At 40.1% G+C, this 26341-nt stretch overlaps 2 protein-coding genes across 2 annotated transcripts in view; both read left to right on the forward strand.

Annotated features, from left to right (window-relative positions):
- thsd7ba (thrombospondin, type I, domain containing 7Ba) overlaps positions 1–26341 on the forward strand; it is a 254772-nt gene that overhangs the window by 152566 nt on the left and 75865 nt on the right. Inside the window, exons 11-14 of the mRNA XM_079563517.1 lie at positions 6426–6541; positions 9427–9559; positions 11408–11511; positions 22691–22882. Coding sequence (XP_079419643.1) covers positions 6426–6541; positions 9427–9559; positions 11408–11511; positions 22691–22882 — 545 coding nt within the window. The remainder of the gene's footprint in view (positions 1–6425; positions 6542–9426; positions 9560–11407; positions 11512–22690; positions 22883–26341) is intronic.
- LOC306968168 (histamine N-methyltransferase A-like) overlaps positions 1–26341 on the forward strand; it is a 208948-nt gene that overhangs the window by 78900 nt on the left and 103707 nt on the right. The gene's annotated exons all lie outside the window — the stretch shown is intronic.

Below are 26341 nucleotides of genomic sequence, written 5' to 3' on the forward strand. Positions count from 1 at the left end.
GTTTTTACATACTGAGATATGTTCTTACCTAACCTTAGTCGATGCACGTAAAAGGCATTGTTCACAAATTATCCACGCTTCTTCAACTGTTCTCTGCTAGCTCTCTACAAGTCACGCAGCTTCTATTGACGGAAGTGAGCGTAACTTTATTTAAATAGGGAACACGTGGAAGAGCTTGGTAGCTTCTATCGTGAGCTTTTTTGGAGCTATATGACATGTGGGAGAGGCTGCGTATGTGCTCCGTTTGCGTGACAGAGCGCACGGACAAAGACCAGACGGGTATATATTAACTCGACTAAGGTTAGGTAAGAACATATCTTAGTATATAAAAACGGTGGCCTATTCCTTTAAAAATGTAAAAAATATGTATTTTCCATCCACTCCCTACACGCTCCAGCCATGTCCTAATGTGTAGAATGAGCCCAGACAAATTCACCACAACTGCCGCTAAAATCCTGCACTGTCACTCAAAAAGGTGTTCATTCGGGTCCGAAGTGCCGTCATGCACAGGCCAGGCAAGAAAGGTTGGTGCTTTCAATGAGATTTTAACAACCTTGAATGATTGATAGTCTTCCCCAGGACATGGCTACAGATACCTGGATCTCACAGAGCAGTAATAATGCATTAGTATTATCAAGCGCCTTTCAAAATATTCAAAGTCAATCATTCATGAAAGTGATTGGAATGATATTGAATTCACAAGCTGGCCATATTTTGAGTTCAGAGGCTTAGCAGGGCCTGATTAGTAGCAGGATGGGAGATTGTGGGGGAATGCCAGGTGCTTGTGTGAGTGAGTGGTTGGCGGTGGTCAGAGTGGTCGATGATGAAGTTTACCACCACCAAGTATGGAGAGGGAATGAATAATATATGAAATTGTAAACAGATTTGAGCATCTAGAAAACAATGCCTTCTCGAAACTCTATGGCAGAACAAGGTTGGTTTCTGTAAATCTGCGCTTATACAGCCCCAGTCCTACTGCACACTACACAAATTCATATACAATGTGAGTAATGCGCTTGCTCATGGACATCACGACAGTCCTCACCTGCCAAGCATGGGATCAAATCATTAACTTCAAGGTTTGTTGGCTAAAATACCCAGCCTTCACATTTCAATTACCTCAAGTTCTAAGTCTTGCTAAGAGATAAAGTGAAACCTAAGTGATACAGACATGAAGTAGCACATTAGAAGAGGATGCAGAAATTAGTTTAATGGAGGCAAATGGCAATTGAGTGACTAATAACAAATGGAAAGACAAAGAAATAGTCTCTTGGGCTTTTCAGCACAATTGCAAAAGACCACGTTAGGCACACATTTAGGCTTTTAAACCAGTCTAAGTGGAAATAAATTGGTCATATTAAGCATTGAGTCACCATCTCAAAGGTTAAGCCACCTGCATAATTGACTTAAGTGACTGACTATCAAACCGTAGAGTCAGCTTCCATAATTGCCCAATACTATTTTTCTGCTTGATTCAGATGGCAAATAGCTTATTTCCTGTGTTTGATGTTGAACCACTTTGTCAGAGTCACCTGAGAGAGAAACATCATGAATTGAGTGGCTAATCTCTATAGCGTGCAATGACTGGAGAAAATTGTTATTGGGTCTTTCTTGGAGTCAGTCAGTTAGAACCATCTCTTTGATCTTTGGGTTTTCCTTTGCAGCATTTAAAGCAAAAAAATACAAAACTGTGTATTATGAAACATAATACACAGAGCAATGATGCAGATGAATTATGTTTCATATATTTTTATGAGACCAGTTTATTAGTGGGATAAAATTAACAGGTGTCTTCAGTTCCAGTGTATACAAATGTGTTTTACCTAGTGTATTTAGAGTATGTTGAAAGGAAAAGTCTTCAATTTAGCTGTCTCAGGGGTTCATTAATGCATCATTCATGCAAGCTGGAAAGGAGCAACTGGGCACCACCTCAGTGATACTGGGAGCAAATGTAAATAGAGCCGCTGCTCCCCCACATCAAGCAAAACCAGCTGAGGTGACTCAGTCATCTGTTACAGATGTCTCCTGGACATTCTGGGAATGTCCCGTTGGGAGAAGGCCCTGGGGAAGACATAGGACTAGAGGGGCTTCATAATTGTGCCTATCTTGCGTAGACGGGTGCCTCCAACCTGGCCCTGGATAAGCAGAAGAAAATGGATGACTGAATGAAAAATGCATTGTGCTAAAATATGAGAAGGTTCAGTGTGGGTGTGATGATTCTGGCCGAGTGCCCAGAATTTTGGGCTACACCCTTCCTTACCTGGTACATTAGTGATTTTACACTATCACACTATATTTTATGTAACAATTATCTACAGATTTTGGATATTTTTTTCTTATTTAGAAAGAATTATTGAGTCTCTGACTGTAACGCTCGTCCTTAAATATAAAACCAGAGAACAATATTATTTTCCCCAGCTCCTCCTGCGTGCTGCCATGCCCTCTGGCGTGCTACTGCTTCCAAGTGAGGGGTGAGGAGAGGGGATACAGCCTGCGGAGGACGGTTTCATGTATCTTGCCTCCTTGTACTTTGGCGCACTTTGATCTCATTCCTGTGCACGCCGTCTACTCGTACTCTGCACGATGCGGCCCCCTCGCTGTGTCTTTGGTGAGACCTGAGCCGCTTGTTGGGCTGTGGGAGTCACTCACACTAAAGAGAGCGCTCCATGTCTCTGTGCTGGTGTCTATGGGAGGGGGCTTGATAGAGACATCAAAGTGAATGACTTTATAGCTTTAACCTCGCAGTATTAATCCTAACTAGGGGGTGCTGAATAGAGGAGATGTGTGCCATAACTGCGTTGAATGGCGCAATAGCTAATGATTGCAACATGTTGATGGCTATTGAGCCGTTGAGAATGTTGTTGCTTTATAATCGGTATTCCCTATTATCCAAAAAAGAATAGTATGAGACCACTTTGACCCGTTAATAACTCAAAGCATTCCTCCCGGTTTGAGAAATCCTGTTTTCACTTTGGTCCTTTCTTCTGAAGTGATAGTTTACCGTGGAAGTTAGTTTAGTTAGTTTTCACTGTCTTAAATGTATCATTGTTCCTTCTCTTCTGCCTGCAGAGGACTTTCCAGGACAATTTAAAATCCTGACCAGCCCATTCTCTCACTTCTTACTTTTTTTAAATTGATTTACATATATTTATTTAATATCATATAACACAAAATATAAACACTGTGGCACAAAGACCTCAATTCTCAATTATATACGATATGTCTACTTTAAGTCATAAAAGTATACTTATTATTATAGCTATTCACTCTTTCTCTGTTCAGCCACTCCAGTGAAACAAAGCAATACCAATCGCATCCTCATTGCCACTGGTTTTCGTATCATCATGCAGTCTTGCCTTTACTACAGCAAGTTTTCAACAGTCAGTGGAATTGTCATTTCCGAAACTGATAGCAAACGATTGACCATTTTCCCGCTTTAATGAGGAGGACTCATAACCTGCTCTCTTAGCCCTGGTGGTGTCGGTGTCTGTGAAGCAGCGGCTATGATTCATTGGTAAACAGTTTGCATATCCTCACTTTCTTTCGGGTTTAATTAGCAGCCGCGCGGTGGACTTTGATTGATTTTCCTGCTGGAACACTCTGTCTTCTCGGTGGCAACAAAACAGTGGTGTGGCAGCTCCGTGGAACATGCATGAGGAGATTAATGCACTCACAGAAGTCCCAACTCTTTCCACTCCCGCCATCCACCACACGTTCAGCTATTTTTTTTACAAAATAAAAGTATTAGTTAAATAAAAAAAAATTTCATCCTTAAGCAAATGCCATCTTTGAATTGTCTCTGTTACATTTGCTTAAAGCAGAACTAAGTAACTTGTTTACCTTAATAAATCCTTTTCGTAGTCCCTCTGCGGGTAATACAAGTGTTAATGGGATGATTGGGGGGGTCTTTCAACTCCCCCCGGTGTCTCTGGCCAGAAAAAACAGACTTGCAGCTTCCCCTACTCCGACCCAGAGCACCAATACACACTAATGGAATCATGAAAAAGAAGCTTACAGGCTAACGGGCAAAGCTAACTGCAAGCTAGCGCCACTCAAACAGTTTTCACAGCCAAGTTCAAATAATTCAGAATTGAATAAATACAGTGCCTCTCGAAAGTATTCATACACCTTGAACTTTTGCACATTTTGTCATGTTTACAACCCTAAACATAAAGATTTTATTTAGATTTTTTTACTGAACATTCACACACAAGTAACCGTCAACTGTGAAGTGAAAGTGAAATGATACATGATTCTGTTATTTTTCAAAAAATAGAAAACCGAAAAGAGGGGCGTGCATAAGTATTCATACAGCATGAATGAATACTTTGTGGGACCCCCTTTTACTGCAATAACAGCACATAAGTCTTTTGGGGTTTTACTCTACAAGATTTGCACATATAGAGACTGACATTTTAGCCCATTCCTCTTTACAAAACAACCCAAGCTCTGTCAAATTAGAAGGAGAGCGTTTGTGAACAGCAGTTTTCAGATTATTCCACAGATTTTCAATAGGATTTAGGTCAGGACTTTGACTGGGCCATTGTAACACATTAATATGTTTTTACTGAACCATTCCATTGTAGATTTATCTTTGTGTTTAGGGTCATTGTCCTGCTGGAAGGTGAATCACCGCCCCAGCCTCAGTTCTCTTGCTGACTCCAGCAGGTTTTCCTCCAAAATTTCCCCATATTTGGCTCCATCCATCTTCACAACTATTCTTACAATCTCCCCAGTCCCCGCTGAGGAAAAGCAGCCCCACAGCATGATGCTGCCCCCCGTATATTTGACACTGGGGATGGTGCACTCAGGACAATGAGCAGTGTCAGGTTTGCTCCATACATAGCGTTTTGCATTTGGGCCAAAAAGTTCAATTTTTGTCTCATCTGACCAAAGCTCCTTCTTCCACATGGAGCTGTGTCCTCCATATGACTTCTAGCAAACTTCAAACGGGATTTCTTATGGCCTCCTTTCAATAACGGCTTTCTTCTTCCACTTGTTCATGAAGGCCAGATTTGTGTAGAGCACGACTTATAGTTGTCCCATGTACAGATTCCCCCAGCTCAGCGGCAGGACTTCACAGCTCCTCCAGAGTTATCTTGGGGCACTTGGTTGTATATCTTACCAGTGTCCTCCTTGTTTGATCTAATATTTTAGATGGGCGACCGTGTCTTGGTAAGTTTGCAGTAGTGCTATACTCTTTCCATTTCTGAATGATGGATTGACCAGTGCTCTGGGAGATGTTTAAATCTTGGGAAATCTTTGTGTAACTTAACGCTCCTTTAAACTTCTACACAGCTTTATCCCTGACCTCTCTGGTGCTCCTTGGCCTTCATGATGCTGTTTAGTGACCGATACACTCCGACCATAGCTCTGAGGACCTAAAAGAACAGCTGAAATTATACTGAGAGTAGATTACACACAGGTGGCCTCTATTTAATGGTTAGGCCAAGGAGTGAACATTCTGGAGTCATTATGAATGTTATAAAGGCAATTTAATGCACTCAGAAAATGCTGTATGAATACTTATGCACGCCCCACTTTTCACTTTTCTATTTTTTGAAAAATAACAGAATCATGTATCATTTTGCTTTCACTTCACAGTCTGTGTGTGAACGTTCAGTAAAAAAATCGAAATAAAATCTTTATGTTTAGCGTTGTAAACATGACAAAATGTGCAAAAGTTCAAGGTGAATGAATACTTACGAGAGGCACTGTAGATAAAGTAATTCAATAATAAAAAGAAAAAACACCTCTGACCTGATTTCCCTTCTATATTCAATTGATTTACGCTGCACATTGATAAACAAGGACATGCTGTAGATATGATGGAGCTAAACATTCCATCAATAGCTCTTTCGAAGCATCGCATACATCTGTAATATGTTTTCATTATTTGTTTATGAAGACATTTTCTCATCTACATTTGCTGGGAGGTCAGTGATACAGGTATCTTTTGATGCTGTAAATGTGAATGGCCGCCGCTAAATTGCTCCTACAAATGATGCAAAATACATGAAAAGGCTGTGCTGTTCCTCAATGATTCCCAGCACAAAATAACAACTTTGTGTTGAAACTGGGAAACCAAAAAAATAAAAAAAAAAGCTGTTATTGAATCTTGTAGCTGAATGGTTGTGGAGATTTTTTTTTTATTTTCACTGGACAAAATGTGGACCGAAGGCAGCGGGAGATGTGAGGAAACTGTAAATGTTTCTATTTGTCCAGTTTTGTCCAGAACGTGTGGGCAAAGGGTGTAGTTATCCATCATGTGTTTCTGTGAGGAGATGTGTGATGTCAAGGACAGGGCAGCTGTTAAGGCGCAGTGTCCTGTTACCGGTGACAATGCGCACGTTTGTCATTCATCGCCATGGGGCTGGAGCTTTGAATTTAAAAACACATCCTCCCCCCCATTCTGATGTTTGCAGGTGCCCGGACTCTGCACGCCCCGAAACGGTCCGACCTTGTTTGCTTCCCTGTAAGAAGGACTGCATGGTGACACCCTTCAGCGAGTGGACCCCCTGCCCCTCCAGCTGCCGGCCAGGTACCGCTCACACTGTGCAGCAAAGTATGAATAAAAAATGTCTCGTCGTCTGGAGTGTCAAAAAATGGGAATCTTGATGCAAACCGCTTGTTGATTGTTGCGAAACCACTCTGTCAAAAGAAATCAAGGATACATTTTGTATTTGTTATTGCTGTTCTGACATGTTTTAGAGACCCCTTATAGAACGCGTCAAACAGATCAACGGTGTTTGAAAGAAAAGTGGCATAATACATTTTTAGTGGAGGATTCAACAGGAGGCAAAATCAGCAAGAGTTTGGCTGGTGCACCAGGTGTAAGTGTTTTTTTTTTTTTAGATTCAAGAAGCTATTAGCCTCTTAACCCCCACCTGAACTGAGCACATTTTCACCAGTTTGGGTACACCCAAATCTAAAGAAAGCGAAGAGGATGAAACGCAACAAAAAAGTGACAAAAATACAATTAACAAGAAACAATAAAGCCACAAAAAGTGACAATAAAACAGACAAAAAAATTGACAAAAAAAAAAATGACAAAAAAGAGCTGAAAACACAATAAAAAAGCTTTCTGTGTCGGACTGTTGTGGTGGAGAGGGAGCTGAGTCTCGATCTACTCTCCCACCCTCACTTATGGTCATGAGATTTTGCTAATGACCGGAAGGATGAGATCGCGGATACAAGTGGCCGAAATCAGTTTCCTATGCAGGGTGGCTGGCGGCACCCTTCGTGATCGGGTGAGGAGCTCAGTTACCCGAGAGGAGCTCGGAGTAGCGTCGCTGCTCCCTCACGTCGAAAGGAGCCAGCTGCTGTCGAATGCAACATTTCAATTTAACAAAAATGAATGGGGATTGGGGAATAAGGACACCAAAAAGTGTTCACTTTCTAGGTTACACTCGTGAATTGAACTGTTGCTGTAAACATTTATAAATATTGCCGCGCTTCATGCGTCTTGTGTTTTCAATAACTGAATAAGTGAACGTTTAACAGTCCATTACTTTAGGGCAACAGATCAAGGCGAAAATGGCAGTGTAATGATTTCTAATGTGCACCATTAAAAAAAATTAAAATGTATGTAATTGTTTTTAAAGGATACGAGCAGCCGCCTCGTCTCTGTAAATATGCTGTAGTCCACTGGGTGCGCTGATGATGTAATCACTTTCTTAATTGCGCCATTTCCAATGTTTAGTAATTAGCCTGGTGTAATGAGCCTTGCAGCGTAAGCCAAATGAAGCCATTACTGTGCGGTGTGTCCGAAAACAAGAGAGCAGCTGAGTGGAGGACATCTCTGTCACAAGGGCAACCTAATCAGCATCTTCTCCGGCACACTTGCTTAGCCTCGTCTCTCTGCACATCTGAGGGGGCCGGCTCGTACTGTGATCCAGCCCTGCCTCTCTTTAGCACTTAACTCGAGTTCTTCTAGGGAAAAGTCCCCCTTAAATTAACTGTGGACTTTTCCTGTTTGCCCAGTGTGTACGAAAAAACACGATTTGTTCAAATATTAGATTTTTGTTGAATGCTGACAAACATTTATGGAACAGGCAATACAGTGAGAACCATGTTTACATGCACTTTATAAAAAGACATATTTGCACTTTTTATTTTAGTCAAATGCCAGTTTGAATGATGCAGTGTAAATATAGAATCAGAAAATGTCAGGCAACGATCATTTGTCTGGTACTTCATGATGTTTATAAAAAAAGACACATTTGCATTTTTTTCTCACTGTCTGACCTAAACCAGAATGAACTTGTATGTAAATTTGAATTGTAATATTTAAATTAGAATTTTAATATTTTAGTAAAATGCCAGAAGTTATGTTTTTTTTTTACTGTTTGAACGATACAGTGTAAATATAAAATCTCAAAATGTCAGGCAACGATCATTTGTCTGGTACTTTATGATTATAAATTAGAATTTTGAAAAATATTTATTTTAGTCAAATTCCAGAAGAATGAGATCGAATTTTCGACGCCATTTTTAATTACTTTTTACGAATACATACATTTCATTAATATTTGGTAGGATTGCCTTTAAACTGTATAACTTGGGTCAAACGTTTTGGATTTCCTTCCACAAGCTTATCGCAATAGTTCGAATTTTGGTCCATTCCTCCAAACAGAACTGGTGTAACTGAGCCACATTTGTAGGCCACCTTGCACATGTTGTTTCAGCTCTCCCCAAACCTTTTCAACTGGATTGAAATGAGGACTTTGTGATGACCAGTTCAAAACATTGACTTTGTTTTCCTTAAGCCATTTTGTAACCAGTTTGGCAGTTTGCTTTGGGTCATTGTCCATTTGGAAGACCCATCTGCTCCCAAGCTTAAACTTCCTGGTTGATGCTCCAATATTTCCATAGTGTCCTTTCTTCATGATGTCATCTAGTTTGTGAAATGCACCAGTCCCTCCCACAGCAAAACAACCCCACAGCAGGATGCTGCCACCCCCGTATTTCAAAGTTGGGATGGTGTTCTCAGGCTTGCAAGATTCCCCCTTTTTCCTCCGGGTGTAGATGGGTTACTGAGTGCCTACTACTACTCCTTAAGGTTTGCCCCAGTAGTGTCAAAGCAGAGGCGAAATTTCCCTTTGGGGATAATAAAGAACACCCTATCCTTAGTCCTTACTAAGTATAACAATGCTAATTATAGGGAAGCATGGTTATTATTTTCTTAATGCTTGTGTGGAAAAATTACATTATCCTATTTACAAGGCTATTTCCATTATTTTACCATTGCAACTTCTCGACTGTATAATGTATTAATGTTGCAGTAGGCTTTATTATAACTACACCTATTTGCATCCTAAAAGCTTTTAGCTTCTGCTGATACAGGAAATAGTACCTCAAGCTCGGGTTTCTCACTTAAATGTAACTACAAAAATACATTTTCTGATTGCGGCTCATGTTTTGCAGAAAATGGAAGCGTCGCCAGCCAGTCTCGATCCCGGACCATCACTCAGAGATCGTCTAATGGAGGCCAGGAGTGTCCCGACACACTTTACGAGGAGCGCGATTGTGAATCACTTCCTGTTTGTCCGGTGTACAGGTAAAAGCATCATTTGTCACATTGTTTTTAGCGTAACTTCATACGTATAAGTGCAAAATGGAAGAACAGGGTTGAATTATAGAGTTCCATTGAGTCAAATGAGATTAATTTTGTGGTCACTGTAGGGAAAGAGTCATGTCCCCGAACACTAACTTTCAACTTTCTATACTTTATTATATTTAACCAAAATAGGATGACAAAAAACACCTGCAATGAACTAAACTATTATTTCTACAATTAAGTTATAATTAAATGATCATTGCTCTCTGTGTAATGTTAATTATTGTTTTGTTTTTTAATGCGCCATGGGTTTGGGGTAGCACTCGGTACGGTAGAAATGATAATGATTTTTTATACAATTTTGTGACAAAGAAAGCACTATACATTTACCTTTAAAGCTTGCTAACTGAAGTGAACTGAATGCTGCAGATCCACAGACGGCTGTCAGCTTTCCAATATTGCAGCCTGCAGCAAGGTATAACCTAATGTACAACATATACCTACAGTATATTTCCCAGTTACATTTCTTTTTCTCTATGGTGGAAAGGGGATGCTGCTTCAGCTTGTCTTAAACGACACTCACAGACTAAATATTGTGACAGTAGCAGATTAAAATATGCTGAAGAAGTACTTCATCGAGTCCTGTTTCCCAATATGTTTTTACTCAACAGAGTTTGTAAAAATCCTCCGGCAGCTATAGTTTGGTCCACAGACTGTTTTACAAAGTGACGTCAAATTTATATATATAATCCTCACTCACCTCATGTAACAGTGGTTTCAGCTAACCTTGCACTTTTATTCTGCTGTGTATTACTCTATGTCAGTCCTCTTTTCACTTCGTCAGACTGTCTTAAAACACTGGAGCGCAAAAGTTTTCCTGACATATAATGAAAGTTACAGCTATATTTAATGTAATGATGCTTATGCTTTGACAAAGGCTGATAATTATTGACACATGATTTGAATATGGGCATCATAAAATCACTACTACTTTGAGATACCAAAATGTTAATTCTCTGAATCCAATAACAATGCTTTTGATGGAGTAAATGTGTGATGGGGAACCCTTTTTTCCCCCCTTGGCAGGCCAAAATGGGAGCGGGCTAAGGGCCAGACACAACAATTTTGTTTGCTAGCAAAGAGATTCAAGCTAAAATGTCCTAAGTTACTGTGGTATTTAGCAGAAAAAAACGTGTCTACCATTGGATGCTACTATGCATTTCAAGTGAATCAAAGTGGACACCTCTTACAAATCTCTGCATACCTTCCAAGGACAAATTAAACTGAATTAAAATTAAAATAAAGTTTTGCCCGCGGTCCCTACTTTAGGCACACGGGTATAGCCTCTTTCTCTTTTGTTTGTGTGTGTTTCTGGGTTTTACTGCACATTTCAATCTGAAAAGACTCACATAAACAAAGCAGCATTTGAAGAGTGAGAGTGAATCAACGGTTTGAAATACTTTGGACACTGGTGGTGGGAGAGGATGATGTCTTAGGTGGCCAGTGGACAAGCGGACTAGAGTCGTGACCAGGTGGAGAAGGGGCGGAGGAGGGTCGCAGCACGCTGGGAAAAGGGCGAGACAGTGAACGAGGTGCTTAAGAGGGGAATTTTGGGCAAGGATTGTTTGAAGCGGGAACGTACTGCTGCGGTGATGCCGCTGTCAAGGAAATGCTGTTTGAGATTAAGTGATGAGTGGATGATTGATGAGGTGTAGTAGGAGATGAGGCGATGAATGGAGTGCTGCAGGTAGGTCTTCCAGGTTGAGTTTATGCTTAAGCTTGATTTCTTTGTGTAAAGCATGATTTAAACGCTTGCGCAATTTCTGAATATGTTTGTGTTTATTTTAGATGGAGGACCCACAAGTGGCACAGCTGCAGCATAGTCCCAGACTCGGTTCGCCGTGGTCTGGCAGGCCCGGGAGAGCTCTGCGGGGATGGACTGGAGACGAGAGGTGAGTGCTGCCTCTTCTTGTTTTCAACTTGGTGGGAGCTGTCACTGTCTGCTTTATTACCCCTCTAAGCTGCACACCACTGTCTATTTACTCTGTTTGTTTAATGAGACCTAATGGGCCCTTCACAGCGGTACCTTTAACAAGCAAGCGATGCAAAATAGCAAAGAAGGGACGATTTGTTCACACAGCCTAACAAGATGCACCTTCTGTCTGCGTGTCGTGATTAGCCCATCACAATAGTGTCTTTCTCATTAACGAATGCAACAAGTAAGACAGACTCGATCTCGCCTTGGCTGTGGGTTGAAAGATTAATGGGACAATGTTATGGACACTTGCAAGCAGCGGTTAACAAAACAACGTCAAGTTTTAGCTCAAATAATGAAGTAGACTTCCTTGTTTGAGATTGTGCGGTCATAAAGTCTGACTCTAAGACAGCTATGCGCCACAAATTAACAATTAAAGATACCCGTGTGCAGACTGGCATAAATAATGTAGGGCAATGAGAACAAAGCCATGAACACAAATTATTCTCAATCAACGGGAACTTTTTATCGTTAATGCGAGGCTACTAATTAAAATTTCATCACAGCATTATCATATTTTTCATTTTCACTATTCATACGCCATTACTTTGAATAATGCAAATGGCGGACTGAAAATTTATAAACACCACACAAGATCTTGACTGTCAAAAATGAGGAAAATACCGTTATGTAAAGCATTGTATATATTTAAAAAATAATGAGCTGAGCTGCAATGGTTACAACTTTATTTTGTTAATCCTGCTTAATCTTGACATTTATACCTCTGCATTTTAAAATTCTGATTAGTGTGTCTGCTAATCTGCACAATCTGCTAACCAACCAAACCTCAAAAGAAGTACATCTCTGGTGGCAACAACACATAACTACATTGGTATAACTGGGGGTATTTTCTGGAAAAACATTTTTTTTGCATTTTTTAAAGATATTATATTAACAATCCAAGACTGATCTGTTTAAAGTAGGTGTAAAAGTCAGAATAACGAATTATATAGGACGCATTGGAAAGACCAGACCAGGTAGATGTACATAATTAGAGTGGTTCACAAAATTAACATAAATGGAGTCAATTGCTGCACATTTAGAGGTGTCACACTTTTTCACAGTTTTGACATTGTGTGCTTCAATACAGAAGAATGAACACTCTCACAGCGCTGAGAGAGCTGCGCTCCATCTGCCAGTCTGTGTAGTCTCACTGTGCATAAAACCAAACCCCACAAAAAAAGGCTTAAAAGACTTGATGCCAAGACTTTCTTCAATTTTTCAACAAGAACAGTACAACTACCATCCCTAGCCTCGTCACTGGCCGCTCAATCCACTTCTTTGAAGGTTTTACTGAGGGCCAAATTAACAGCAGGAGTATAACCATGAGTATAACCCAAATGAAAATCTTCCACAAAAAGTTCATCATTTCAACAATGACAGAGAGAGGCATTGTTCTCAACAACCTGTACGAAATGAAGACCAAAAGCATTTGTCGCTCCGCATTGTGCAAGCAGCCTATACAGAGATAAAGTATCAAAGAGAACTAAGTCATCATACATCGAATACAGTGTTGTAACAGTTGTAATGTTATTACACATGTCGTTTAAGTACAGGGAGACTGGGAGACATTATTAATGACCATACTTATATTTGTATTGTTTAAGTTTCTGTTTCCTGTGAAAGTTACACATTTTTAGGTATAGGCCCAGAGCAATGAAAATGATGAAAAAGTGTGCCACCCTTTACTGGAGTCTCAATTTTTGGTACAGATGTTCAAAATGTCAAAAGGAACTTGCTTGGCCTGCCAAACTACATGGTTTTTCATAGATATTTCAAAGACATGTAATCTGGGAGCAAGCATGATCTCAATGATTTCCCGGTTGGTGTGATTGACAGACGGCATCAACCAATTAGAGCAACGCTCGATACGTCGCTGTAACAAGCGGCAGGAAGCCTTTCCAAAAATGTCGGTTTTAGGGGTAATATTTTCCAAATGATTTAAAACAGACGAAAGAGCAGAAGAAAACAGTGTGTTGGTCGCCGCGCCGCCATCTTTAATGATTTGGAAGAGTGCGTGGTGGTGACAGGTGACGGCTTCTGTCTCTTGGTGCGTGATTGGACTGATGTGGGTCAAATTATGAAATGATTGACTGCGAGCAGCCGCCCAGGATGCTTCATCTGTGTGAAGTGAGAATCTGCAGTTCTAAGCAAAAGAATACATGGATGTATATAACCTTATGCAATGGAAACAAATGACTCTTTCTTGGACACTTGGGAGGAAAACATACCAGACTATTGAAATGTCTAATCAGCCTACACAAAAGTTAACAAATGCATGGTACTGAAACATGTTTGATTACAAATTACCCTACTCTTTCTTCCCAAACCGGCACAGCGAACGGAGGAAAGCTTCCGTGTAATTTCTACTGTCAGCGCTATCCTGTATTGCAGAATTTACTGTATCAATGAGGTTTCTAATCATAACAGTCAGACACATATCATGGTGTATTTAACCTGTACTGTGACACGTACTTCCCTGAATGCACTATGGAAAATGAACCCCTATGGCTGGGGCCATTAAAAAGCCTCGGTGTTAATTGGATGATTTCAAACTCGTTTAGGGCTGAGCAAATGTCCCAATAAATCCTAATGTTCTGTCTTATTTCCTGTTCCGACCTAGGACTATGCTGATTGCAGCCTTGAGAAGTTTCTCGCCTTTTTGCTCTCCCAGTGGTTCACTTTTCACCCCGCAATGTAATTATGAATGACATTTCTCACACGAATCCCATGACTTTTAGAGAGGCCCAGAAAATTTAGTGTGTAGTACTCCTGGTTTAAGTGCAAGCCTCATTGACCTTTACTACCTCCCATTTGAATGAAATTAGAATTTGGCTAAATACCTGTGACATTTGGAAAAGTTAAGTGCACCCTGAAAAAGTGCTTAAATAAAGAGTTTGTTTGAGGTTTACTTCAGTTCAGTTGCAAGAATGCCAAACAAGGGCAATAATAGACCCAATAGTGAAATGTGGTATGCAATGGCTTTGGTCAAGTCAATTTAGCAATTAAGGGGGCACTTAAAATATTGTTTTTCGGTCGGTAATCTATCCTGTATGGTGTACAGTTGATGTTGCAGACCTGGCACTTAATGCGAGGTACTTACCCTTTACGGTGCTTATTTATGACATTTTGTCTGCTAGCGAGCTGGAGAATTCCAGGACCGGCTGGTTTCCCGCGGGTATTCATTCACAAATGTTGTGCACTTCGAAAGGCAACTTGTTATCCAAAAATGGGAAGTTCCTTACTGGGAGACAGCTGCGGCTAAAGACAGGAGAAATGTAGAGGGCCCCTTTTTGGTCCACCCTTGCACCAGGATCTCCAACTCCTACTGACTCCAAACCTTCCAGTCTTGTACTTAATATTTTGAAGTGTTTTTCAGGGGGATTTTTTAATATCTAATTCCAAGGCTGATTTATTGAGCTTTGGAAGGCAAAAAACAATGCTAAATTTAAATATTATGATTTTTTTTAATAGCTTATTAAACTAAACAAGATCCTGTTCGCTCTAAGAAAAACGTTGTAACTAATACGGTGCCACAGCGGTTTGTGCTCGTGCTTCCCAGCAAGGCGGTCCTGGTTTTGATTCCCATCTGGACAGGCCCTTTCTGTGTGGAGTTTGCATGTTCTCCCCATGTCTGCGTAGGTTTCCTCCAGGTACTCTGGTGTCCCCTACCAAAACATGTAGGATGAATGAGAGTGTGTTTGAGAGTGCGACTGTGGGACAACGGATGCAAATTAGCCCGAGGCTACAATCCGGTGTGATGTGTTCATTAACGTGCACTGTTCCTACCAAAAAAAACAATAAAAGAAAATATAACAACAAAATAAAACAATTAATTTAAACCTTGCTTTATCTATTATGCAGAATGTGGCCTTTTTTTTATGGATGAAATGTCAGAAATGACAGAAAACTTTAAAAAAAACATGTATTTTTCTCATATTTGTGTCCGTATATACAGCAAAAGTTTCAAATTGATATCTCTATTTCAGTTTTTACCTATTCGCCTGCAGTCTCTGGCCAAAAGGCTCTCTGTCTGCATGACCCTGATACGTCACTCTGGATGCTCTATCTTCCTCCATTCTTTATGAAAAGAATAAAAATATTACATTTTATTTATAAGGGGACACTCTTTCAAAACACAAGAAAAGTGAAGCGAGTCGATTACTAAGTCTACTAGAGAATATTTTGAGAGTCTTTCTGTTAATGCGTCTCATAACAAGTTCGTAATTCCTCAGCTGTCAGTCACATCCTCTGGGAAAGAAAGGCCAATGGAAAACAACATGCCACTCTTTATTTTATCTTTATGAAAGTGTTCCTATTAGTTAGTGCTTCTCTATGGTCCTTTCTTCTCAGTGGACATGATTCACGGCTAAGCATTGGAGTAATGGAATTGAGGTTTGAGGCCCATAGTAACATCAGTGCAGCGCTCCCCCTCCTTTCAAATAGTTCTCAGAAGACATTTTACATTTCTACGTAAGCTAAATGATTCTAATTTAATTACCATATCAGCGTCCATCCATCCATTTTCTTCCGCTTTATCCGGGGCCGGGTCGCGGGGGCAGCGTGACGACTGTTAAGTATCAAGTTACCGTTGGAAATGAATTTGATCTTTCTCCACCTTTGTGCAAATGGTTGTTTTAAATACAACAGTCTCTTAGATAAACAACTGTCGTACTCCATCTAAGTCTCAAAATTAGTCAAGTCTCCTCAAACGATAAGTTCCTTTTTAAAACACTGGAGATCTTTTTCTTAACAATATTAACAATGTTTTGCTGCCGTCTATTCGGGCGTACTGTACAACTTCCTAATGAGAGAATATGCTGTGGTGATGTTTAAGAAAATCTTATCACTGCGTTGAATGCTTTGGTTCAGCGCTTACTGTCGAAACCACCCTCACATGTTTGCGCAGAGTAACAAATGTCCTCGTCAAATAAACCTCTGCTTCTGTTTTAATTCAAAACTGTTTACAACTTCACAGACTGAGTGCAACATTCAAGCAGCAGCAGCAGCAGCAGTGAGCAGCCAGCCTCTGGAGAAATAAACACAATCAGCCTGTTACCCTGACAGTCTCGTTCTGCAAACACTCGCTCCCTTTGGCATATATTTGCTGAATAATTAGAGCTGACCAACATTGCTTATCTGTCCGGCTACAGAGCAAGCATTAAACAACACAGAGGCCCACACTTGTACTGCTACACTTATCTGTGTTGTAATTATCAGTAAGCATTTGTAATACTAATGGGTCAACACGTCGGAGAACATGGCTCAGTGTTTGTCTTTACATAAGCCACATGACCTCGTGTTGATTTGAGATGATATGTTTATGGACTTGATGCTTGATACAGATTAGAATGATTAAAACACTGATGGAATGACCCATACAGTAAAGGGCTCAGTGAGGTTTTTCTTTCTTCTACAAGGACATTCATGTGTGTGATGAGTTGATAGTTTTAATTTGCCCTTATTTATTGCTTTTTTTATTTGACCCTTTAGGCTGGGGTTTTAACACATTTTAAAGGCTGACTTATCTGTCAATAAAGTGGAGGCAATAGTGGAGGAATAACACCTCATTTACATTGACTTCATTACCTCCGTTTTTACGCAAATTCGTCATGTAATGATGTAGGCTCACATTTAAGCAAGTTATGCAAGCTTATTGTCTGACTTTAAAATACAATATAGTGGCTTATATCCATATCCTGGGTTTCAACTTAATTTATTCGGCAATGCTCAGTCTTTGTGCATTTACCTGCCCTACTTCAGGCCCAAAAGTGCCAGCTTGAGACTTTGCCTTATTCAAAGTGGCAGTTGTATAGACTCCAGCAAGCCTTTATGTTAGACTACAATGCATAATAGTAGAAAATAAATTTAAAGATGAGGTTGTGAAAAAGCGGAGACACACTACAAAGTATAATTTACTTCATAGTTAAACAATAGATTTAACAATCTAAATCACAACAATCTAAAGAAACTATAGTTTAAAATTGTGGTCATGGAAGTAATTTTTTTTTTTTTAATGGTGAATATCTCAAGTTTAGTTTCAATATTTTTTGTCATAAATGTTGCCCAGTTTAAATGACTTTCAGCCTGCAGATTAAAATGTCAGGTTTGTGGATCCAATCACACCAAATAACAACTAGGCTTAACGTTTGTAGATGTTACGTTTGAAGATTTCTTTTTAAAAAAACGGCCTCTCTCCCATTAAGTTACTACTTTGGTCCTTTCCCTCAATTAAATGCAACCTTTAGGGAAATGAATTTAAAATAGGATTATTCTTGATTATATACTGTACTTATGTCATCCTACATACGGGTGCAATAACTTTTACATTATACCTAGCACTAAACTGAATATCAGGTTGGTTTATTTCCTTGGTGGTAGCTTGGGAAAGCGTGTAAAATTTTTTTTTCCTCTAGTGATTTCAATTGAAAAGCTGCAGAGCCTTGGAAACCTGGCAGCTGCAAGCCAACAGTGTGTCTTCTGTCAATAGAGCGATGTTTGAAATAACAGGCAGGATGTGGAGCCAGCGCACAAACAGCCAAATGAGTGGATCCGCGGTGAATCCCCGGCTCAGGCATGTACAGCACTATTACAAACTAGACCTCAGTTTTTGAAGGAAATACATGATTGGATTTGTGTTTTTGACAACCGTCCAAAAGCACGACCTTGCCTTGCCTTGGCTTGACAAAATGTAGACGCTCCCTGTTCGCTCTGTTTGTTGGGGCTGAAGGTGCGTGGGCGGATGAATGCTAATTTGGGAGAAAACTGAGGTGAAGGTTGGGGAGCGCTGACCTGACACAAACCTGCTAAAAGTTCAGGAGCGAGCCTTATTTAAAGGTGAACTTTAACTGAAGATTTTGTGTTTGCTTTTATTCGTGAAGGGACGAGACATATTAATGAACATTAGACATGTCAATGTGATTCAAGCCTACGCAGCTAATTTCCTCTTTCATCTTGTTCTGCCTGCCCTCTTTGAGACAAGCCCTTTTGGCCACCGCCGAGACGTTCAGTGCCTGAGTATCCGCGCACAGTATAATTAGACAATGATTCCTGTCAGTGGACGAAAGGCTAGTATTTCTGTAACATGAAATGAAGATATGAAGGGCCACACTCAATTGAACATGACAAAGAAAGGTTGTGATTATGTATAATATCAGCTACTGGTTCCATAAAATGTCAGAGATTATTTAGTCCTCTGGCAATTTCAGGTTAAGGTACAGATCTAAGTGAATCATCATTGCAGTGATTTTAATTAAGCTAATGCTATGGGAAACAAAAGCAATTATATGCAAAATATCTGTTTGTCAGTGTTGATAGCAATGCATGTAATATTAAGGTTTGACCCAAACACCTACATTTCAAAACAAAGTATTAAACCTTGTTTCTCCTTGATCGTAAGTGGCCCATCAACGCTGGGTAATAATAGCTATTATCTCTGCTGCGTTGACTTTATTGAGACCTCCCATGTAAATGAGCATCCCACACATTCTCGACAAACGCGCCTGGAGCCTGGCGGTTTTTGTCAGAGGGCAAAATTTAAAAGTCAAATAGAAATCGATAAAATGGATTAAAGGCATGTTTGTAGATCAGTGCATCCTCAAAGGCGCCGCCGGGCCAAAGAGACAGAGAGAGGAAGTAACAGTAAATTTAAACATTGGTCTTTTGTGCACTTCTTATTGCCTTTGTGAGAAATGGTTCAATTCAATAAAGCACAGCTGACCATCAGTTGTACCGCACAGACTCAAAGGCTGTGTTTGTCAAGCACAAGGGCATGTTGACCTCATGCTACCTCTGTCACTGCTGCACTGCTACTTTTTTTTGGGGTGGAAAAAACACAATTCTCGCCACTGATATTTTTTGACAGCTGTAGTATATTAAGTACCAGAAGGAAAGGTCACAGCTAGTCTGAGCGAGAAGAACAAATTGAATAATTTGGGAGATTTAAAACTCTTTCTATGGAAGACCATTTTACAAAACACTGTTTTTTAATATATAGGTTGGTCGAATATTGACATTTTAAAGTCCTCATTAACTGATGACTTATATCATGCTAACTATTTTTGAGGTTTTAATCATGTTATAATATTACAGGGGCATTTTAAGTGCAATTCCCCCAAATACTATGGCTTATTGGTCCAAAGTATTATAGAAGCCCAAATAAAGCATAACAAAGGACCTTTAGTTTTGTCATTGCATAAAGAATTTCTCATCTTTGTAAAGTGTTTTTCTTTATATAGTCTTCAAACCCCACCCAGATCTTACTGCTTAATAGCACAGTATAGAAAATTGTATTAATTTGGTAATATTTCTTCATTTGTCCCATTGTATTTAGGTATTTGCTTCTTAATAACATAAAGTGTTGGGCTGTGTGTGGGCTCTAACTAATAAATTGTGCTTCCTCTCTAGGTTGCTGGCGTAGAGTAAATTCGGAAGCACCTTGCTGCATAGATTTGCATCCTAATAAGCTTTCCTTGACACTGGTGTAATATCTTAGGCATAAGCCCTGTGTGCCTTTAAGACTTCGGCGTGTACTTTAAATACATTTATTTGCCTATATACTGCTTAATTAGCATAGCTGGAAGAAGGTTTTTGTTTATCAGAGATGCAGACACACAAGGGCTATTTGTTCTGTGACATGATTGTCGAGATGATACGGGTAATATGCGTAGCCTTCAGCAGTGGCTTTCACAGCTTTTAAAGAAGCGGCAGTGCTTCAGTGTAGACAGGTATTCAAGGAAGTAGTTGGTTTATCTTTATTAATGACCTCACAACAATTTCATGGGACTTTCTTTCGGTGCCACATTTCAAGATATCTCTGCCCTGGGGCTGACTGATGGAAACTTCACTGCCAATCTGTGTCAATAGAGTTAGGGATTGGATGTTAGAATTTCCAGTATTATACATTTTATAATATTAATTGGCAAATAATTATGGAGTGTTCCTTTTCTCTCTGTTGCTCCACTGCCTGTGTGCTCATATGGATGAACGAGAGTGTGTTCATGAGTGTGAATCTGCAGAATTGGATTAAACCCTGTCAATGACTTCAATCTGGCATGGCCAAAACACATCAAAGAAACAATTAAAAACAATCATATATGACCGGTTTTTCACCTGAGCAAAGTCGCATTATTGGGTAATTAATGTCCTAACACGACAGGTCTATTGTTGTAAAGTAAAACTGCTTTGTCTCTAAATGTTCTATTCTCATAATTAAACTCGAATCAGGTGTAACAGAAATAACCCATCTGGTCCTCCGTGTTCTCTGTAATTATTCCCCACATAAACGAACATATGCTGCGGCTTCAGCACAGGGCTGCGGATGCATTTATCTTTGTGAGACCCCAGCATTTCTGAAGTACTTAATACATCAGTCTGTCAAAGGCGAAGACTTAGATGCATCTCGTATAAAGCTTTTTTTTTTACGTAATCCATAAAAGCGGCCTGACGGTGCTGCTGCCTTTGAGAGTTATATAATACAAGTACATTGGGTTTCACATAAAATCCTTTTCAATACATAGATGTCATACTGTATCTGTCAGTGTTAGAATACAATGTTTGTCGGGGTTAACCCAAGGTTAAAAAAGTTTTCATCAAACGCATCTTTGAAATACCTTGTATAGTTGTATTTAAGTCAATATAAAGATGCATTGTGTGGATGTTTTGCACTGAATAGGCACTTGGCCTTCAATAAAGCATCAAACACACATATCTGATTTATTATATAACACAAATTAGGGTCTCTCAAACAAAAAGAGGCGTAAACTAGACTAAAAGAATGATTGATTATTGTTGTTGAACAGTTTTTTTTTTACTGTTGAAATTAAAGCAGTACTAAGTAACTTGTTTGCCTTAAAGGGACTATAAGGAGTTTAAAAATGTTAAAATTAAGTATTTTCCTCCCCCTACATGTTCCAGCCATGTCCTAAGGTGTAGAATGAGCCCAGACCTGTTCACCACAACTGCCTCTAAAATCCTGTACAGTCACTCAAAAATGTGTCACTTCGGCCCGAATTGCCGTCATGCACGAGCTTAATATAGAAGGTGCAGTTACACATATGGCCTGAGGTGGCAGTAGTGAGTATAAAATGGCGAACTTGCTTCCAGCCCCTTTAAAGGGACTATAGAGTTTAAAAATGTTAGAATTCTGTGTTTTCCTCCCCCTACATGTTCCAGCAATGTTCTAAGGTGTAGAATGAGCTCAGACCTGTTCACCACAACTGCCTCTAAAATCCTGCACCGTCACTCAAAAAGTTGTTACTTCGGGTCCGAAGTGCCGTCATGCACGAGCTTAATATAGAAGGTGCAGTTACATATATGACCTGAGATGGCAGTAGTGAGTATAAAATGGTCAACTTGCAACTAGCCCCTTTAATAAATCCTTTTCGTAGTGCCTCTAGGGGGTAATACAAGTGTTAATGGGATGATGGGGCCGTCTTTCATCTCCCCCTTGTGTCACTGGCCAGAAAACCACAATTGCAACTTCGCTGCATCCAGGTCGGAGCCACCAATACACACTAATGGAATCACAAAGGAGAAGCTAGCAGGCTAACGGGCAATAGAAGTGGGGGAAAATCGGACCCGGGGAACATCGGACCCAGAGAACATCGGGCTGACCCCCGGGCAAAGCTATTTGCGGTCGAGCGCCACTTGAACAGTATTTACAGCCAAGTTTGAGTGAAAAAAAAGAATCTTTTGTGTAATTGGATGTACAATACCCCCCTCTCCCTTTTTTGACTTTTCTGTCAGTGTAGTATTTTCTCTCACGGACAATTAATGAGTAAAAAAAGCAACATGCTACGACACCTGCAGTGGCACTAGGGGCATGAGTTACTTAATACAGCTTTAAGATAAATCACATTCATTTTCCTCAAAGAAGTTGGAAAAGGGACACTGCCTGTACAACAGTCACTGAAAGAAAATGATTTGAAATAAATGCTGTGCCGTATGGTAATTTTACATGTATCAATAGTCACACATTTGGCTGAAACTCCATGTTGTTGCAATCAGTACAATACTGTGACTTTGTGAGGTTCAAATGTCTTTATATCTCTTGTACATTTACTATTCTTAAAAGTGTTTATGTTTCTTTTTTGCAGGAGTCAGTTGCATTGGAGAGAACGGAGACGCGACCAACATGACGGCGTGCCTGCTGTGGGCTGGACCGCTGCCCTCTCAGATCCGCAGCTGCAGAGTGCCCTGTAAAGACGACTGCGCTCTCACCACATGGTCCAAGTTTTCAGAGTGCTCCGGGTGTGGTACCTTCAGAGCTCGCAAGCGCTCCCTGACAGGTAGGTGCACAATGGGAAATGGAGAAAAAAATCTTTGACAATACACAATCTTGTCGTAATAGTGGTAACTGCTCCAATCAATCCAGTCACTACTTGTGTTTGTGCTTCTTATAAAGAAAAATCAAAGAAAATCCATTCTGTAGACCAACACAGATTGAGGCTAGTAATTTAGGTAACCCAGAAGTGTATTATGTGTCCAGAAACAAATGTGCACTACATCAGAATCAGAATACTATATTAATCCACATAGGAATTCACTTAGTTGATGTTTCTACAATAAATATCATAAAAACAAACATTCAAAGACATCAATATAAAAATCAATCTTAAAATGCTATTGGGATCATGAATTAGGAATTAAAAAAGGAGAGTTCAATAGTCCAAGATTCAGTGAGAGGAGTTTGTAGGAGAGGAGTGTCCTCAGTGTAGAGGAGTACTATGTAGTCTGATAGCTATATTGAGTGTTGCGTCATGTTTTTCTGTAACCTACCACTGTCCCTGTTGTGGTACGTCTGGCTCAAATTAGTGAGTGGCTGTCTGTAATCCCTTTTTTTGCAGATGGCCAAATGCGAGTTACATGCTGTGGTTGCAGACTGGGCTGGCTACTATTTGTCTTCATAAATATTTGATCCAGTGCCAGAGGCCTCGCAGTAAACATAGCCTGTCTCCTTCTGTAATACTCTCAGAACACAAGGCTCACCCCTAGAGCTGGCTGGATTTCACTAGGTATACGTGCTCTCGTTCAGTAGGTCATAATGAAAGCTGAATTTTTATGTTTGTTTACCTGGCTGTTACGCCGCGAAGGCAAAGTGAATTAGAAATGTGAGGTTTGCAGTTGAGCATGTTAAAACCATTGCCAGAGAATATGGAGTCTTCCGCTTTGATAACACAGGGTCTGAAAAGCTTCCTGTCAGACGTTTGGCACAAGCCAACGCAGCTATGACTGCATTAAATAAAAGAACTGAGGTAATCCAGTTACAAATGCTTATGCACTGGTTATGTGTTCTGACAACCTGGCACAATTTATTGTACATAGACAAAGCGTGAAAAAGCACAAGACAAACACGTGGATTGCTTAAACTATCAAAGGCGCCTTGAGCGATCAGTACAGTTTGGTTTTCTGCTCATATTGATTGTGACCTGTATATGACTTCAAATGCATAGACTTAAAATACAATCACACTTCATATGTCTTATTTTAAAGCCATAATGTGTGAATATTTAAATCACTATATAGAGCATTAACGTAGATTTAATTATGGGAGATCGTATTGGTAAAAGTATCTCAAAAACATCAACTCTCCTCAGACCTGACTCGAAACGGGACATCACTAGACTCTTCCAATTGCTTTATTTTGTGCCATACTGCCTTTGCTTTGCCCAATTCAGTCAAATCTCCGAAGCTAAGTGAGGTTGGGCCTGGTTTGTACCTGAGTGAGTCTATGTAGCTTATCACTGTGGAATGACTGACTTTCATAGTGTAAACACAACTGTACAGTGACTTTGAGAGTCCGTCACATTATTTACTTAATTATTATGCTAATATGAAAATAACACCTTGCCAAAACGGACTATTAGCAGCACGTTCAACATTGTTTTGAGTTTTGCACTTAAGTTGCTCTTGTGATGAATCAGCTTTGCCGTGTGAAATTAGATAGAAATTATACTATATAGAAGAAGAAGAAGAAGAAGAAGAAGATCTTTATTTATATAGCGCTTTTCACAGACATGGTCACAAAGCACTTTACATGAGACAATTATACATTCACTCCATACTTGGTGGTGGTAAACTACGTTTGTAGCTTCAGTTTCCCCTGGGGGAGACTGTCAGAGGCGCTTTCGCCACTACACACTGCGCCAACGGACCCTCTGACCACCACCATATTCACTTACACACATCATTCATCCTGGCCTATTGTGCATATAGGTTCCATTACTCACGTCATCTTTTATACCATATTTTGGGGAGTAGTTTAAAAAAACATTTTGGTCTGTGTGTGCTTGCATATTCCACACCAGTGGGGCAGTGAGTGGGTGAATATAGTGACCTGCTTTGTGCAAGGAATTCACAATGTTGCATTCAATTTCGGGGGCAACATTTGATGACTATACTATTTATATATATATTTTTTTTCCCAGGATGTAGACACAGAAGGAATTCTACTGCTCTAGGCTTGGGCGATGTCCCCTTAATTGGCAGTTGACCATGTTTACAGTGAATCATCGTGATGGACGATGATATCGGGGGTGGGGGGTTTGGGGCGTGCGTGCTTAGAATTAATGGTATTTTCACAGATGAACACGTTGTGTCTCTGGCAGGCTATTTAAACTAGCATGCATTATGTTCAGACTGCCGGCTGAAACGACTCAATTCCCTTTTTTTTGCCCCTTTGCAACCTGTATCTGATTTATCTGCATTTATCTGACCTACATTTCATCAATGCGCTACAAATACCATTCATTTAGCTGTAAAGTAGACAGGAGCGGACAGGGAAACTACACATCCACTTGTTATGATGAACTCAGCTTGTGTGAAGCCGCTCACCTCCCTCTCCATGGCTGAAATGCAAAGCGGCACGTTTCTCGTAAAATTATCGCTATCTCTGCTCCACAAAAGTCCATAGTCCAAAAAACTGCCTCTCTTCCTTCAAAATGTTTACATTGCCAGATCCACTGCACTTTTCTCTGTTTACCTCCTCAAACAGCAGAGCGCCGTGCAATCTACTGCACATGTGCGACACATTCGAGCTGCATCCGGTGAACGAACATGCAAAACTTTTTCTTTCTTTTTTTTTAATTGGAATGAGCTTTAAAGGAATAGGCCACCGTTTTTACATACTGAGATATGCTCTTACCTCACTTTAGACGTGTTAATATATCCCCGTCTGGTCTTTGTCCGTGCGCTCTGCCAGGCAAACGGAGCACATACGCAGCCTCTCCCACATGTCACATAGCTCCAAAAAAGCTCACGATAGAAGCTACCAAGCTCCTCCACGTGTTCCCTATTTAAATAAAGTTACGTGAAGTGTTTTCATGCGAAGTATATTTACACAGAAATGTAACGTGTCGATTTTATAAGCAGATAAAAAGGGGGACTATATTGTGAGGCGTAATGATACGAGGAGTAAAACGTCTGCGCAGTAACTCCTAAAGGTTATTGACGGAAGTGAGCGGGGGAAGTCTTTAGGAGTTACTGCGCGGACGTTTTGCTCCTCGTATCATTACGCCTCACAATATAGTCCCCCTTTTTATCTGCTTATAAAATCGACATGCTACATTTCTGTGTAAATATACTTCGCATGAAAACACTTCACGTAACTTTATTTAAATAGGAAACACGTGGAAGAGCTTGGTAGCTTCTATCGTGAGCTTTTTTGGAGCTATGTGACATGTGGGAGAGGCTGCGTATGTGCTCCGTTTGCCTGGCAGAGCGCACGGACAAAGACCAGACGGGGATAT

The sequence above is a fragment of the Gobius niger genome, assembly GCF_951799975.1.
Source record: "Gobius niger genome assembly, chromosome: 9".
In the NCBI taxonomy this organism is placed as follows: Eukaryota; Metazoa; Chordata; class Actinopteri; order Gobiiformes; family Gobiidae; genus Gobius; species Gobius niger.